Source organism: Ursus americanus, chromosome 10 (genome assembly GCF_024610735.1).
Source record: "Ursus americanus isolate L20-20 chromosome 10, mUrsAme1.1.p, whole genome shotgun sequence".
Taxonomy (NCBI): domain Eukaryota; kingdom Metazoa; phylum Chordata; class Mammalia; order Carnivora; family Ursidae; genus Ursus; species Ursus americanus.
The window spans coordinates 52,056,538-52,072,844 of record NC_142136.1 but is presented as its reverse complement, the minus strand read 5'-3'; the positions used below and the strand labels follow the sequence as shown (position 1 = coordinate 52,072,844).

General features: G+C 37.3%; 1 protein-coding gene across 1 annotated transcript in view; it reads left to right on the top strand.

Moving 5' to 3' along the window:
- Positions 1-16,307, top strand: part of LOC148109364 (uncharacterized) — a 296,844-nt gene that overhangs the window by 268,848 nt on the left and 11,689 nt on the right. The window contains exon 6 of the mRNA XM_087864909.1: positions 1,387-1,523. Within this exon, the coding sequence (XP_087721035.1) occupies positions 1,387-1,522 (136 nt within the window). The 3' untranslated portion in view covers position 1,523. The remainder of the gene's footprint in view (positions 1-1,386; positions 1,524-16,307) is intronic.

Genomic DNA, 16,307 nt, shown 5'->3' with positions numbered 1-16,307 from the left:
TTTTCTCCCCCATGTAATAATCCCAGGCTCCAGGCCTCCAGAACTCTGAAAATGCTATCAATCGTTTCCCCCTGTTTCTTTATTCATGACTTAAGCTTTTGTTGCCAAAAATAAAATAAAATTTTTTTGCGGTTATGTGCGACCTTCCTGCTCCCTCATTCTCCAGCTTTTCTGAGGCACTTCCCAAATGCAGTGTGGATAAGAACTAAAAGTCCCAATACTCAGAAGTCAGTGGCGTTAAAAGTTGGAACTTCAAGGGAGATTTTGAAGTGGTTAATTGGTGGGCAGTGACCCTGACACACGCTGTAAGAGGGGGTGCTGGGTCAGCCGGTGCACGGTAGGCTGAGGGGCTCTCTGTGTTGGCCCTGGAGCAACCGGAACCATGCAGCTATTTGACTACCAAGGAGAATGGAAATCTAGATGGCGCCCTGCCGGGCCTTGCCCAGTCACCTTCGGAGGGACGTGGCCGCGAGGAGATACAGTAATCGCACGCAGAGATGCCACGGAAGGCGTGGCTTCCAGCCCCACCCGAGGCAGGCACACCCTCGGCGAAAGGCAGGATTCGCTTTCACCGTCACAGGGAAGGAACAGTGGGTGTGGCGGCAGCCGAGGAAGAGGACGGCGCCGCTCTCCTGGGTGTAACACGGCGCGCAGGCTGGCGTGGCAGTCTAACAAGGGAGCTGCAGCGTTTCCAGGGGCTTCTCTCGCTTTGCCGAAAGAACTAAGATGGGAGACAAACTGCCCTGCTTAGACCTGCGTGTCTGTATTTCTGTGACTGAATTAAGACAGTATTATATGTGAAACTAACGCAGATTAGGAAAGAAAATGTCTAAATTTAATGATATTTGAATTAATTTAATAAAAAGCAGCATCGTCTGTTCTGCTGTCAATTCTGTTTGTGAAATATTTTTTCTAAATCACGTAGGCCACGGAGCGAAATGAGAGAAAGAGCCAGCCCTGAAGCCTTTGGGCTTTGACAGACCCAGGTTCTAAGCCTGACCTCGGGAGTCTGTACCTCAGTTTGCTCATCTGTGAAATGGAGCCAGTACTCTCCAATGGCGGCGCGTGGTTCAGATTAGAGCCCGTCTAGTGCAGCCCCTTGCTGTGCTGGTAGGCGCTCCATAAATACCAGTGTTGTGGCCTCTGTGCTCATTCCCCATGCACGGTTCTTCAGTGCTCCTTATCTTGAAAGGTTTTTAGATACAGGACTGAGAGACTACTGTCCTACCCTGCCATTTATGAGTAAGATTTGGGGGGTATAAGATAACAGAAATGAATACCATTATATTAATGCTAGCAGGAGGTGCTAATACAGACCGTGATGGCTGAGACTGGCAGGAACGGTACTTGGATACTTCCCAACAGCGTGCTTTTCTTTCCTTCCAGAAGCATCTGGCATGTCAGAGCCACACTGTCTTCCACGGGACTCCAATGGAGGAGCAGCTTCCATTTAAAAGACTTTTGTGAACACGTTGTTTCAACCAGGTCCCCAGAGTCCCGTCTGATCTGCTGGAGGTCTTAAGGTTTGTATTAATATTTTTATTAATATTTTATTAATATTAATATTTTTTATTTCTCTTAGTGAAGATATTATTAACTTTGAGGGAAATTTTAGAAATGGATCCTAGTCCTGCTCTCCTGTAATAACTCTGGAATAGATTAGGCACAGATTATAATCCTTTAATTTCATTGGGAGATAGATACAAATGAAAAGAAATTTGATGTGTCACTCCTCATACTTATCATTGCACGCACTGCAGGATGTTACAAGGATATTAGAAATAAAATATCCCCCACATTGGTTTAAAACAAATTTTGTCTTTTCGTTCATAAATTCTAACTGAATAGATTCAATAAATTTATACCGAGTATCTGTAATATATACTGAGATTTTGTGGAGTACTATCAATTAGTTAGAGACCTTGTGGATAAATTATATTTTGAAACATTAAAAAAGCAAAACTGCATTTGTCAGTATCAACTAGTATTATTATTATGACAGCTTTTAAATGAGAAAGCCTCAGTGGCCAGAATGTTTTCATTTATTTCTACCAAGGGGTACTCATCCTGTGATTTATAATGATAGAACAGCGTTGTTGTTGTTGCTTTTTAATATGTATATATTAACAGCTTGAAAAATTGCCAACAATATTGTTTCTTACTCAATAAAAAAAAAAGCTTGCTAGCAAAGCAAGCATCTTACTTTGGAAGTACATGTTTTGCTGTTGAGATAGTACCAAGTAAAACACTTTTATTTTGAAAGTACTTTCCGACAAAGACCGACCCAAAGGCTGAATTCAACTCATGCATCTTTCAGAGATGGAAAATAAACAGGGGCGAGGGTAAAGCTTGGTCCACTGAGTGGGCAAAAATGAAATGAAGAGCAAGGGAGAAGGAACATCGTACTTTCCCTAGGATGACATGTCCTTCCACGGGCGTTGATTTCATTTGGTTGGACTTTTACTCGGTCCACAGTGACAAATGTTTTCTCCGCTAATGGCCCTTATCTGTGGGTTTTCTTTTTGTTTCTTTTATTCCTACTGAGAAATCAAAGTAGATTTCACTGCAGTGCTGGGCTAGATTCCAGTTTTCCCACCGCACCCGTCACTGTTGGGCAGCCTGATAGACTCACTTTGAAGCGGGAGGTGTGCAGGACGTGCTGGGGGAGAGGGCGGAAGGGACAATGTGCCTCCACCTTCAACTCTCCAGTCTGTCAATTTGGTAGCAAATCGTAGTGTGTAGAAACCTAATAAGTGTATCCATAGAAACAGAAGTGCTAGAAAGGACTTCGGAAGTTACCTAAACGTTCTTCCCTCGTCTGTAAGCAAGATCCCGCTTGAACTGTCTGAAACCAATGAGAATCTGTTTGTCTTCGAACCTTCATACCTTGGTTTCCACTTTCCTTTTGAAACCTAATACAGAGTCTCCTTTCTTAGAAACCTTGTTGTCAAGAAAACCAAAGTAATTCCTGACCTCCTAGCATGACGATTCATCCTTCTCCCAGGGAGAGAGAGGACTCACTAGTCAGAGCCCCCCTGCCTCCTCATAGACTCCGTTGTCAAGGCATCCTTTTTCTCTTCAGGATACATGAACCCATTTTGTTGAACTTTTTCTATGAGATCGTATAATCCCCAAATTTACTTATCCTCACAGTTCTTTTCTGAGTCTCTAAAGATCTCTATGGCCCACTTAAGTTTAGGAGTCCAGACTGATTGAAGGAGCATTAAAAATCCTCTATCAGTGTTTCTCAGTGGGGCCATTATTGACACTTCAAAGGGGGAGAGTTCTTTATGATACAAGATTGTCCCATGGGTTTTAGAATGGTCAGTAGCCCTGGTTTCCAGGAACCAAAGACCAGTTAGCTCCTTCAGTCCCCAGTCATTGTGATAGATACCCAGATTCAGACCTCCTTCACAGCAGAGGACCAGGACTGCCCAGACTACAAACTCCTCACTTAGAATTGAGGATGCTGAAACTGGCAAAGTTGAGTGAAAGATGGGGCTGGGCCTAGACCCCAGTTTTTAACACTGGGTACCATTCTTTTCCCATTCCATCATACTTCTACTCTGGGCTTACATTTATTTCTCAGCTGTGCAGAAACATAGTAACATGCATATGCAAATGCTCTTTTGGAGAATCAGCGTTTCTAGTTTGGTGTGTAAAGGAAATCACTCTTGTTTGATACGGGAGCATGGCTATGGGAAGGATATATCAGAACTCAGTGTAGGAAAATAGCAAAGAGAGGACAGCTCTGAGGATTTAGGGAAAAGTCAGGACCTAGACTCCGGAAATAGTGGAGTTGATGTTGCAAAGGTCACCGAGAGAGAAAGGAGTAGAAAAGCTGACATCTGAGGGAAGACTGAAAAAGGTAAGTAACAAAGGAATATTTCTTCACTTGCTTTTCACCATGCACCCTAGTTTCAACTCCCTATTCCACATCATGGCTTCCTCAGAAATTCAAGGATCAGTTTTTGGGGAAGTTAAAGGGCTCCTGATCGCTACTGAAATTCTCCCTCCATTCAATCCAGTATCCCTTGGCTCACCTACCTGGCATCAACATTTCTCCCTTCTCCCTCACTTGCTTATTGATGGCTCCTACTTCAAGCTTCAAGCAGAGAATGGGAAAATGACTTGATGACTTTTATCTTTCTGGATCCTTCCAAGGTCCCAAGGAAAGTTGTAAACTGAAAGAATGTAAAAACAACTGAGCTTTGGGAAATTTCTCCCACAAAATGTCTGTTAAGGCTCTGATTTCTTGGGCGTCTGGGTGGCTCAGTTGATTAAGCATCTGACTCTTGATTTCAGCTCAGGTCAAGATCTCAGGGCAGTGAGGTCGAACCTCTCTTTGGGAGCTGCACTCAACAGGGAGTCTGCTTAAGATTCTCTCTCTCCCTCTCCTTCTGCCCCCCCTTCACTTGTATGTGCATGTGTGCTCTTTCTCTCTAAAATAAATAAAATCTTAAAGAAAAAGCACATCCTGGAAATATATTGTAATATGTAATATGTAGAGCTCTCTCCCTCTCTCTCTCTCAAATATTTTTTTAAAAGGCTCTGATTTCTTGAGACGTTTACCATAATACAGGTACCTTTCCATAGAAAAACAAAAATCTCATTCACTACGATTTTTTAAAAAATTTAACATAAACCATTTAATTCCCTAGTATAGAGTTACTTATTAACAAAACAAGAAGTGTTCATGACTTACAGATACAATTCTAAGTGGGAATATCTGGGTTGTTACAATAGATTATACTTAATATCTGCCTTAGCTTCTATAAATTACACACGGTAAGTACAGAGTTGAAAGTAGGGACTGGGCTAGAGGACTCTGTTTTCTAGTAAAATAGAAATCCTACATGAGAAGATTTATCATATCTAAAAAGACTTACATGTATGAAGAGAGAAATAATAGCATCAAAGGCTTCCTTTATCGTATGTTATTTAATTATTGAAAGCTTTATGACAGAGTTCCTCAGCCAGATTTTTTAAACATGGTGATTTTCCTGTTCTGTCTTTTGTGCACAAGACACCAAGTTATATTTGACTTCTCCGAGTTTCTCATTTCCTGAAATGCACTACTAGCTCTATAAACATGGAAGAATAAATATTAGCTTTATGAGACCGTGTTCCTCTACTAGCTGATAAATAGCATATAATAAAAAATACAAGGATGTAATATTGAAAATTATAGGTCAATATGCCTTCTTATTGTGGGTATATATCTAATCCTCATGCATGGAGACTACTTTTTCAGAAAAATGTGTACTATGTAGTACTGCTTGTGTCTCTGATATATTTTCACCCCTCATATTTAACAATATATCTTGTGACTCTTGCCTCGCTAGTGAAACGTTTCAGGCTTATTTACCTTATGATTAAAAAAAAACAAAAAACAACTCTCTGGCTCTTTGCTATTAATTCTAAGAATTGCAAATGATCCAAAGTTAACAAAATGTTTGCAAGTTTCCTTCCTGCTAGAGTACCTCAGTACCCAGTGAGCTCCTTGGAATTACATGAGAAAAATATTTAATTGCTTAATGGTAATTTTGAAAGAACAGGAAGTCTTCAGGAGGGGTAAAAAAAAAAAAAAAGTCAAGTGGGGTCTTGAACAGCTAATCAATACTTTAAATGTGCAAATTGTTATTCCCAAATCCAGACTCTAATTATACATTTTTAGCAGCAATGAAATGCGGCATCCATTAGCCATCCCTTAAACCTCACATTCATACCCCATAAGGAAGAGAAGAGTGACTTACATGGATAGTATATGATTGAAACACTCTTTTAAAGCTAGAGGATTCAATATAATTACGTTCAGATAATTCACTTCCATCTGGAAATTACCATCCATTTGCCAAAAGTGCCACTGACTTATCATATCAAGGACAGTCTTTTCTTCCACATTAACTCTGCATTGTTCCTTTTGCTAAAGATGGAAAATAATCAGCCTTGTATAGTCTAGGCTCAAAAGTAAGAAAATTGGACTTACAAGAATAGTTCATTCTAATTGCCTAAATTTCTACAGCATCTTTCTTTTAAAGCACAAAATTTTTAAAATATGTTTTTTATTATGAAATGGTTGAAACCTACAGAAAGTAAAAAAGCCTATATATCCACTCCCATATTTTAATATATTTATATTATCATAGTTGCTTTGGATCTCTGTTTTTTAAAGCTAAAAAAAAAAAAATCACCATCCTTCCTAATCATCTATCCCCAGAGTTAATATTATATATACTGGTTATAGGGGTAGATATAGATATATATCCATAACTAATATAAGTCTGTATCTATATATATGGAATATTATTTTTAAATGGGTGAGGTCGTACTGAATTCGTACCTTTGCAATTTGTTTTTCCTCAACATTTTTTTTTTCAATTATCTGTTATATATGGACATCTGGCTCATTCTTAGTAGTTAATTATTGTATAGTCTCCCAAATACAGTGTATCTTTCTTCTCATAGAAAAGCATTTACCAGTCTTCTTTTTTTATCTTTTTATCGTTCACAGTGGACATAGGGGTTTCCTCTGTGGTGAGGCTGCCTTCTGCCTGCCACTGAATAGGCCCTTGAGAAATATTTGTTCTTTAAATTCTACAACAAAACCTTTTCTTCTTTCTTGTCAGCAAACTTTTCTACCTAGTTCTGCTGTGTCTGTTAGAGGTGCCTTCATCCTTCCCTCCTGATTTTTTCCGACGGGCATTTTCTAATGTGGCTTCACCAGTTCCGTCTCACTCAAGGATAAGTATGTCCAAACGGTGAGAAAATACAGAAGACATAGAGCAAAGACAAAGAGAGAATGAAAGAAGGAAGAAGGGATTACTTCCAACCCTTAGACTCTGACCTTCAGTCGGCATCCACGAGAGATGGTTTTTCAAGTGTCTTTGCAGTTTTTTACAGTCCACTGTCCCAGAGGGCCCCTAGCTTTGGAGGTCTTTTCTTTTCCACTGGAGCAAGCAAACGTTTCCTTTTGTCTCTTGGTTTCGTAACAACATTAGAAAAATGTGTGTGGTTTTTAAAAAGTTAGATATAATGTTATAATTTTCCAGATCTAAAGTTAAATGTTTGTTTAGTGCCTGGTGCCGTCAAAAAAGGGTACTATCAAAAATCCTCAAAGGAATATCTGTTTGTACTTTTTTAGTAGATTTTAGGGTTGTCTTGTGAATGTTTTGCCTAGCGCGTGCTAAATAAATCTTTGTTGAATGGTTGAATGAGTAAACAAGGTAATAAATATTTGTAGAGGTTACAGTAATAAATATTTGTAGAGGTTATGTGGTCATTTGACTTGGAGGTATTTTAGCCTTCCTAGTCATCATCTTTCATCTTCTAGAACACTTAGCTTCAACATTTTGACCTCCTGTGATTGAAAATGGAGGTATAAAAACAAATGAAAGATCAGAGTTAACTGAGAGCATTAATTTTGAGAGTTATTAGAATTAAAGTCTCTGTTCCAGGGTTCCCAGATTACGAAGGGCTGTCAGACAAGTGTCTACTCCCTTAAAATTGTAAGAGCTGTATGTATTAGAGTTTGGACTACTCTCAGATTCGGTTCTGTTTTGTTATTCTAAGAGAGTAAAGCTTTTTTTTTGGTCAGTCATATTTTTGTCTATGACTGTGGGCTGACCCAGTTGGCACCACTAAAAAAAATGCAACTTTGAAAAACTCAGGAGTAAAAGCAATAATTTCTAGAATTGACAGAACCTTTCCTGGGTTCAATTTTCACTCTTTTTAATTATTCCCTTCAAGATGCTGGAAATTATTATACTGTAAATTATCTTACCACTGGCCAAATGTAATTTTCTATATGAAAAGATTAATAAGTATTGAGAATTTCCTGTGGTCTCCCTTGCAAGCAGTGCTGTGGTCTTTTCTGAAAGTCAAGTCTGTAGCGTTTTTTTCCCCCTTAAGCTTTATTTTTCGCTGTATTTGATGGACTTCTACTAAGGTGAGATTTGGGCCAAGTTTAGTTTTCAGCAGACTTTTGTACCTGAGCATAAGTCTTCAGAAAATAGAGTTTCTGTCAGAAATTCTTGCACACATTACCTATAGCTGCTCCGTTGGACCTCGCCGTAACATTTAGGCTTTGCTGCATGTCTGGAATCCGCAGGGAAATGCTTCCCGTCTTAACTCACTCGTTTTCAAGTGGAACTTATTCTCGTAGTACAAATATTCCCAATGTGAGATCATTAGAGCTATCTTCTAACATGAAATTATGACTTTTATCGGTAGCCACTGTAATGATAGATCTGCAGATGGCCCCAGGTTCTCATTTGGCATATTTGTTAATAAGTGTTGTGGAATTCCAACAAATTGTACACGCTTCCTTTTGGCAGATCTTACTTTAGAAAATAGAATAGCTGCTCTGTCCACGTATCTGCCTCCAAGGTGTTGCACTGGGACTCAGCTCAGATTGTCACCAGGATCGGTAGCCTTCCTTGCCTTCCTCTTCAGGCTGATTCTCCCAGGAGGTGGAGTGGGACAGTAGCATTCTGGTACCAGCCAAGATGGAGCTGCGGAAGAAAATGAGGAAATGTGTCCAGTAGTGATAGGTCTGCTGTCATCCCTTTATATTCCTTTTCCTTTTCTTTTATATCAGAGTCCACAGAATTTTTTTTTAAAGAAAAGAAATAACCAGGCCACCAGTGGGTTGGCAGAAAGGCAGTTGGTCATGATGCTGGATTGTAAGTTTTTGAGAATGTATCTGTTAACATTTGAAATGGAATGGAAAAGAGTGAAAACTCAGTCTGGGTTTTGAGTCAGATTTGAGGATCAGCAAGTTCGTTTTGAGTACATTGAAACCTAAATTTGGATGCTTCAGTATAGAAACAGCTATGCAAAATGTAAAGATAAGTAATGCGTTATTCCTGAACGTGTTGAAGACAAAATTAGCTTAACAAGTCTAGGCAGAAAACAAACTAATAAGTATTAGGAACCCAGAAAAATTGTAAATTTCAAGTGTGCTCTTACTACTTGAGATATAGACATAAATAATTAAGGACAAAGAATTTCAAGGATGCTTGTGAAAGAGACAAAATTAACATGGGGAAATCTCCCTAACCTGGGTGAACCAGAGAGAACACACTTGTTGGAATTACGTGATGTTTAATCTCAAGGATAGTTAGATCCTCTCAAGTAAATACAGTAGTAAAAAATCTCAACAACAACAACAACAAAACCCCTCTCCATTCTGCTTCTTGAATCCCTAACTTCCTCCTAATAATTTTACTCTAAGATGATCTACACTGGGAGGAATCACAAAAGTTTGGCCTTTTGCCATTCTGAGCACTGCATATTAATTTTCTTAAAGATTTTGTTCATTAGAGAGAGTGAGAGAGCACAAGTGGGGGCTGGCAGAGGGAGAGGGGAAAAGTAGGGGGAGCCGACTGCTAGGCTCAATCCCAAGACCCCAAGATCATGACCTGAGCTGAAGGCAGATGCTTAACCCACTGAGCCACCCAGGTGTCCCAGCAATGTGTACTAATTTAGAAAACAGTAGATTAACCTAAAGTCAGTGGTAAACTTTGAGTATAGATCTCCTAATATTGCTTGTCTGACAAATTTATTACTATTTAAATTTAAAAGATGTTTTAAAATTACAGGCGTGTTGGTGATAAAACCCAGAATGATGATTTCTAAGCGACTGTTTTCATTTACATATAACATTTTATTTCCCCTGAACAGTAAGGTTTCACTCGAGGGGAAGAGTAATAAGACATTTAAGCACAGGACACCTGACTCACAGCTTGTGTCTCCACTCAAGAAACAGGTCATAGAGTATGGACATCCCAGCCCCCCGGCCCAGGAGAGATAAGTGGGAGGAAAAGATAAGAGCTGGGAGAGGTGATTGCCAACCAGCTTCCTCTTCCCTAGTATCCCAGAATTTGGCGTGCAGCCAGCGTCTCTTTAATTTTATCTTTAGCTTATATTGATAGTGTGGGGTTTGTGTGTGTGTGCCCGTGCACCGGAGGTAGGAGAGGGAGTTCCTTTTTAAATAAACACAAGGGAATGGCATATTTTTATGAGAAAGACATTTTTCTAAATTCTTCCTGAAAATATGGACAACATTTGAATAAATACTATAGGCGAAAGTTTTCCAGATTAAAAAGTCTGAGACCATTTCCATTCATTTGAAATGTTTCACACACACAAAGGAGTGCTATTTACTGAACAATGCCATCACTGTTAGAAATTCCATCCTAAATTTTAGCAGAGAAAAGTATAATCCCAAAATAAAGATGAGTTGAGGGGATGGAATGTACTTTTCCTTTCATTTAAAAGAATTTCTTCTGTTGTTTTAAAATCCTGGGTAAAAAAGCCATTAATAACAGTTTCTTGTAATTATCATAAGTATATATATTTGACAACCCCCCAAACAGCAGTCATAAGATTAAACAATTTTCAACATCCTAGTTATTAGAAACATTACTACATTTCAGTTTAGTTAAAGATATCACCTGAAGAAATTCCACTTACCTTTACAATATCCATTTATAAAAATGATGTTTATACACACTATAGAAAATATCATTTACAAAAATGTATTTTTACTTATGCATTTCTCAGCAAAGTAGGATATAACCCACATAAATTCTGCCGCCTTCTTTCCTATCTGAGAATTTCTGTCACTTATGAAAACTATGCAGTTGCTTCATCTATTGATTAAAAATGCTAAAATCGTATTTTTAAAGTGAATCTTGAAAAAAAGGGTGGCGGGGTGTAAATAGTACTGTTCTCTGCCCTTAGAACTTTTTTTTCCCCTAAGATTCCCTTACCCAGCTTCATTTTGGTTGGGTCCTGGAGGGCAATGCATAGAGCTGTGCCGAAAGGAGGCTGTGATTTAAGTGTTTGCTGGACAAATAAATAAGAAAATAATTAAAAGTGGCCCACAAGGGTGAATTTCCAAAAACCCCATGACTTCAGTGGGCTAAATACCAGATGGGAAGGGTTTGGGAGACAGAACGCTACGTGTTCTCGCTTTACGCTTCCTCGCCAAGGACTCACTCTATTTATTGCTGTGGCATCTGGCAGGCTCTCTTTTCTGGGCCCAGCATGCTTCATGCCGTGTGTGAGCATTTTCCTGGAATGAAAGTCAAGGAAATACCATTTCTAAAAATACGCTTTATGGGGTTTTCAAAAATATAGTATTTCCTTTCTACTAGCTCATTCACTCTAAAGTCCTAATAAATGACATTCATGCATAGGAAAAAATCACAGTGAATTCGACTCTATCTGTGCAACAAGCATAACAATTGCTTTCGTGAAATGTGCAAACATTGTCCTCCTCTTCTGTTTTTGAGACATTTTATTTTTGTGGGTTTATGGCCACAGGCGCTCCATGCTCACTAAAAATAGTAGCTAAAACATTTACTCGGTGCTTATTTATCGCAGGAACTGTTCTTTACATATATCAGCAAGTACAGTCCTTTAACAATCCTGTATAGAAGGTATTATTTATCACATTGCATTTTATAAATAAGGAAATTTTGACTTAGACTATTTAAATAGTTTGCCAAATTCACATGGCTAGTATCTTGCAAAGCTGGGATTGCTTTCTTTTTTCTTCTGATTTTTTAATTCATTGATTATTTATTGTGAAAGATTCCATTTTTAAGAATGTTTTCTTTTGGGGGTGCCTGGGTGGCTCAGTCGTTAAGCATCTGCCTTCGGCCCAGGGCATAATCCCAGGGTCCTGGGATCAAGCCCTGCCTAAGGCTCCCTGCTTCACTGGGAGCCTGCTTCTTCCTCTCCCACTCCCCCTGCTTGTGTTCCCGCTCTTGCTAGCTGTGTCTCTCTCTGTCAAATAAATAAAATAAAATAAAATAAAATAAAATAAAATAAAATAAAATAAAATAAAATAAAATAAAATAAGAATGTTTTCTTTTGCATCATTTTATTATGAAAATGTTTAACCATACAGAAAGGTTGAAAGAAATTCACAGTGAGCACTCATATACCCACCACTATCACTCCGTCCCTCTAGCCATCCTCAAATCCATCTTATTTTTGGACACATTTTAATAAGTAAGTTGTAGACATCACTACCATTCCCCCCACATATTTTGGCTTATATGTCATTACTAGAATCCAAACTTCGTGATTTTTTTTATAATTCTATTTTTAGGCAAAATATGTATTTACATAAAATACACAGATCTTAAGTGTACATTTCTGTAAGTTCTGACAAATGTGCTCAAATCTGTATCACCTCAGAAAATTCCCTCATACCTGCCCCCCAAATTCCCAGCCCTCTTTAACCACCCAGAGTAAATCACTTCCGGTTCTACAACTTCATGTAAACAGAATCATACACCACATACTCTTCCGTGTCAGGTTTCTTTCACACAGTATAACGTTTTTGAGATGACTCTGTTCCTGAGTTTATCAGTGCATTTCTTTTTTTTTTTAATTTTTAATTTTTATTTAAATTCAGTTAATTAACATATAGTGTATTATTAGAGTCAGAGGTAGAGTTCAGTGATTCATCAGTTGTATATAACACCCAGTGTTCATTCCATCACGTGCCCTCTTAATGCCCATCATCCTGTTACCCCGCACCCTCACCCAACTTCCCTCCAGCAACGCTCAGTTTGTTTCCTATGGTTAAGAATCTCTTATGGTTTGTCTCCCTCTCTGATTACTTCTTGTTTTATTTTTCCTTCCCTTCCTCTATGCTCCTCTGTTTTGTTTCTTAAATTCCACATAGGAGTGAAATCATATGATAATTGTCTTTCTCTGATTGACTTATTTAGCTTAGCATAATACTCTCTAGTTCCATCCACTTCCTTGCAAATGGCAACATTCCATTTTTTTGATGGTTGAGTAATATTCCATTGTGTATATATATGTGTGTGTGTGTGTGTGTGTGTGTGTTTATATATATACATACACATACCATATCTTTATCCATTCATCTGTCGATGGACATCTGGGCTCTTTCCATAGTTTGACCATTGTACACATTGCTGCTGTAAACGTTGGGGTGCATGTGCCCCTTCAGATCACTACATTTGTATCTTTGGGGTAAATACCTAGTAGTGCAATTGCTGGGTCATAGGGTAGCTCTATTTTTAACGTTTTGAGGAATCTCCATACTGTTTTCCAGAGTGGCTGTGCCAGTTTGCATTCCCACCAACACTGTAAGAGTTTCCCTTTCTCCGAATCCTCGCCAACATTTGTTGTTTCCTAACCTGTTAATTTTAGCCATTCTGACTAGTGTGAGGTGGTATCTCATTGTGATTTTGGTTTGTGTTTTCATGATGCTGAATGACGTTGAACATTTTTTCATGTGTCTGTTGGCCATTTGTATGTCTTCTTTGGAGAAATACCTGTTCATGTCTTCTGCCCATTTCTTGACTGGATTATTTGTCCTTTGGGTGTTGAGTTTGGTAAGTTCTTTATAGATTTTGGATACTAACCCTTTATCTGATAAAACATTTGCAAAAATCTTCTCCCATGCTGTAGGTTGTCTGTTGATTTTGTTGACTGTGTCCTTTGCTGTGCATTTCTATTCACTGCTGACTGATAGCATATTCTATAAATATACCACAGTTCATTGATCCATTCTTCTATGGTTGGACACCTTTGCTCTTTGCAGGTTTGACGCTTATAAATAAAGTTATTATGAGCATTCCTGAACAAGTCTTTTTGTAAACATAGGCTTTCATTTCTATTAGGTCAATATTGAAGAGTGGAATTTAAATCATAGTAGGTACATATTCAGATTTCCAGGAAATTTCCAGGTTTTTTGTCCAAAGCAGTTGCACCATTTTGCATCCCTACAAATAGCATATGATAGTTTTAGTTGTTCTACATCCTCAGCATTTGGTGTTGTCAGTCTTTTGAATTTTAGCCACTCTGATGGGTTTTTAGTGGTACTTCCTTGTTATCTAATATATATTTTTCTTTATGGCTCCTATCTGGAGACATTCTTTATGTGCTTACTGGGCATTCGTTTATCTTCTTTCATAAAATGTCTGTTAAATTATTTTCCCATCTCTATATTGTGTTGTTTGTACTTTTATTTTTGAGGTTTACTATATATATAAATATATATATGTGTATAAATTATATATATATATATAAATCAGATACATACTTTGTAACCATTAATAATTTCACTCTATGGCTTGCCTATTCATTCTCTTTAGTGATCTCTTTTGATGAGCAAAAGTTTTAATTTTGGGGGATGTAATTTATTGATGTTTTTCTTTCATGGATATTATTTCTTGTATCCTAAAATAACTATCCCCAAGGCAAAAAAAAAACAAAAAAACTCTATGGTTTCCTTAGAGAACTTCATAGTTTTAGCTATGTTTAGATTCATGATCCATATTGAATTGACTTTTGTGTATTATGTGAGGTCAGCTTTGGGTTTATTATTTCCTATATTATAAGATATTAAATTCTTCTAGCCCCGTTTGTTGAAAAGACTTTCTTTTCCCTAATGGAATGAATGCCTTGGTGCTATTCTCAGAAATTAAATGACCATATAAGTGTGCGTCTATTTCTGAGCTTTCTATTCTGTTCCATTGATTTTGTTGCTCTCTATGCTAGTACCATGCTGTATTGTTTATCATAGCTTTATAGTAAGTCTTAAAGGCAGGTGGTGTGAGCCTTCCATCTTCATTCTTCTTTTACAATATTGGTTTAGATATCCTAGTTGTTCTGAAATTTTATATACATTTTAGAATTAGTTTGCCAGTTTCTAAAAGTAATCAGCTTAGTGGGATTGTGATTGGGAATATGTTGAATCTAAGCCTCAATTTGGGAAGAATTGAATATCATCAACCATGAGCTTTCCAATCCACAAACATACATTCTTTCTCCATTTATATAGGTCTTCTTTAATACTTCTCAGCAATATTGGTAGTTTTTAGTGTAAAATTCTTATGTGCTTCTTGTTTCATATTACTAAGAATTTTATGTATTTTTAATACTTTAGGTGAAATTATAATTTTTTATCTCCTAATTGTTTACTGCTAATATATAAAACTATAATTATAGTATTATCCTGATACCAAAATCAAACAGATATAAGAAAGCTACAGACGAATATTCTCTATGAATAAAACAACATGTAAAGAGAATTAGCACCATGGCCAAGTGGGATTTATCTCAGGAATGCAAGGCTAGTACAACATTCAAAAGTTAATCAATGTGAGATACCATATTAATAGATCAAAGGGCAAAAACGATGTGATCATCTCAGTAGACCCAGAAAGAGCATTTGACCAAATACCTGTCATGATAAAACTATTCAACAAACTAAAAATATAAAGAAACTTTCTCAACCTGATAAAGGAGATCTATAAAAAATCCACAACTAATGTCATACTTATTACTGAAAGACTGAAAAAATTTCCTACCAAAGATGAGGAACAAGACAAGGATATCTGCTCTTGCCACTTCTGTTCAATAATATACCAGTGGTTTTAGCCAAGGCAGTTAGGCAAGAAGAAAAGAAATAAAGGGCATCTGGATTGGAAAGGGACAAATAAAATGAACTCTGTATACAAATGGTACAGTCTTATATAGACAAAAACCTAAGGAGTTCACACACACACACACAAAATTATTGGAGCTAATAAGTGAGTTCAGAAGGGCTGCAGGATAAATCAGTATATAAAAACCAGTTATATTTCTATATACCAGTAATGAGCAATCTAAAAATGAAATTAAGAAAACAGTTCCATTTAAAATAGCATCAAAAATAACAAAAGGCTTAGGAATAAATATAACAAAAGAGGCATAATACTTGGATAGTGAACACTAAAACATTGTCGAAAAAAAAGATGACTTAAATAAATAGATACCACATGTTCATTGAAGACTTATGTTGTTAAGATGGCAATCTATGAATGTATGACTATGACACAAAATATAATCTGTATTATATAGATTACCGATATTTTATAGATAATAATATAATCATATTCTCCCCAACTTTATCTACAGATTCAAAGCAGTCCTTAGTCTCAGCTGGCTTTTTAAAAGAAATTTATAAGATGATTCTAAACTTTTCATGAAATACAAGAGATTCAGAATAGCCAAAACAATCTTGCAAAAGAATAGTGCTGGAGAACTCACTCCAGATTTTAAAGCTTACTACAAAACTACAGTAATCAAGACTATATGGTACAAGCAGATGGATAGACAGATGGGTCAATGGCATAGAATTGAGAGTTCAGAAATAAACCCATACATCTATGGTCCATCGATTTATAGGAATGATGCCAAAACAATTCAACGGGGGAATAATAGTCTTTTCAATGCATAGTGCTGGGACAACTAGGTTTTCACATTCA